Raw genomic sequence first — 1,829 nt, 5'->3', positions numbered from 1 at the left:
CCCCCGGCGCAGCCAGCCCCCGTGCCCTCGCGGGGGCCCTGTGTGGCAGCCTCAGCAGCAAGAGGAAGAAGAGGATGATGTACCTGACGACGAAGAACGCTGGTGAGTGTCCCCAAGGGGAGAAGGGGACAGTCCCCGGGTCATGCTGATGGTGGCACCTCACAGGATGGGCTGCTGGGGGGTTCCCACATCACCCGACCGGGGTCTCGTGGTGGGAGGGGTGCCATGGTGGGTGATTTCCCTCTCCCTGGTGCAGAGTTCGACCGCCACGAGCTGCTGATCTACGAGGAGGTGGCCCCCATGCCCCCCTTCCGCAGGAAGACGCTGGTGCTGCTGGGGGCGCAGGGCGTGGGGAGACGCAGCCTCAAGAACAAGCTCATCATGTCAGACCAGGCTCGTTATGGCACCACCATCCCCTGTGAGGACCCCCCCGTCCCCTGCCAGCCCCCCCTGTCTGTTCCAAGCATCCCTCTCCCTGCCAGCATCATCATCTCTCACCAGCATCACTGTCCCCTCCGGTGTCATTGTCCCCTCCCCTGCAAACATCCCTGTCCCTCTCCTGCATCCCTGTCCTCTACAAACCTCCTGGTCCTCTGGGAGCATCCCTGTCCCCTAAGGAGAATCCTTGTCCCCCTGTGACATCACTGTCCCCTAAGGAGAATCCTTGTCCCCCTGTGACATCCCTGTCCCTTCTGAGCATCCCTGTCCCCTGTGACATCCCTGTCCCCTAAGGAGAATCCTTGTCCCCCTGTGACATCCCTGTCCCCTGTGACATCCCTGTCCCTTCTGAGCATCCCTGTCCCTTCTGAGCATCCCTATCCCTTCTGAGCATCCCTGTCCCTTCTGAGCATCCCTATCCCTTCTGAGCATCCCTGTCCCTTCTGAGCATCCCTGTCCCCTGTGACATCCCTGCCCCCACAAGTCTCACTCCCTCACCAACATCCCTACCCCTTCCAAGCATCCCTGCCCCCTGCCAGCATCCCCATCCCCTGGGAACATCCCCACCTCCTGCACAGCCCAACCCACCGGGCTACCGCGAAAACACACCCTTGGGCACGGGGTGCAGCGCTGTGGGTGCCCCTCGTGGGGGGGGTGTGTGTGTGTGACACTCAGGCAGGTGACACCCACCTGTGTCACCCCCCCCCGGGGCAGACACGTCGCGGAAGCCGAAGGAGAGCGAGAGGGATGGGCAGGGCTACCGGTTCGTGTCGAGGGGGGAGATGGAGGCGGATATCAGGGCGGGGCGGTACCTGGAGCACGGCGAGTACGAGGGGAACCTCTACGGCACCAAGATCGACTCCATCCGGGCCGTGCTGGGCGCCGGCAAGATGTGCATCCTGGATGTCAACCCCCAGGTGAGGGGACACACCCCGAGGGGTGGGCCAGGCTGTCCCACTGGAGTCCCAGAATGGTTGCAAAAGACCTCGAGGATCATCGGGTCTTTCATCAGAGGAGACAGTGAGAGGAGCAGGGGTGATGGGGAGAGGGAGGTTTAGGGGAGGTGTTAGGATGAAGTTCTTCACTCTTAAGGGTGGTGAGGAGCTGGGATGGGTTGCCCAGGGAGGTTGTGGGTGCCCCAGCCCTGGAGGTTTTTAAGGCCAGGTTGGAGGAGGTTTGTGCAGCCTGGGCTGGTGGTTCCCTGCTCATGGCAGGGGGGTTGGAGCTGGATGATCTTTAAGGTCCCTCCCAACCTTCATGATTCTGTGATTCTATTCTATGATCCTAAGTCCAACCATTAACCCCTCTTTACTGAGTCCACCACTAACCCGTGTCCCTCAGCCCCCACCCGTGTCCCTCAGCCCCCTGCCCGTGTCTCTCAGCCCCCTGCC

General features: G+C 62.1%; 1 protein-coding gene across 1 annotated transcript in view; it reads left to right on the top strand.

The window, feature by feature from the left end:
• The window catches only part of LOC104391960 (MAGUK p55 subfamily member 2-like), a gene marked incomplete at both ends in the record, with an annotated part of 13,656 nt that overhangs the window by 2,593 nt on the left and 9,234 nt on the right, over nt 1-1,829 (top strand). The window contains 2 exons of the mRNA XM_010001312.1: nt 257-418; nt 1,153-1,377. Coding sequence (XP_009999614.1) covers nt 257-418; nt 1,153-1,377 — 387 coding nt within the window. The remainder of the gene's footprint in view (nt 1-256; nt 419-1,152; nt 1,378-1,829) is intronic.

This window comes from Chaetura pelagica, unplaced genomic scaffold (assembly GCF_000747805.2).
Source record: "Chaetura pelagica isolate M959 unplaced genomic scaffold, ChaPel_1.0 scaffold1767, whole genome shotgun sequence".
NCBI lineage: Eukaryota > Metazoa > Chordata > Aves > Apodiformes > Apodidae > Chaetura > Chaetura pelagica.
This window is presented reverse-complemented; position numbering and strand designations above follow the sequence as displayed.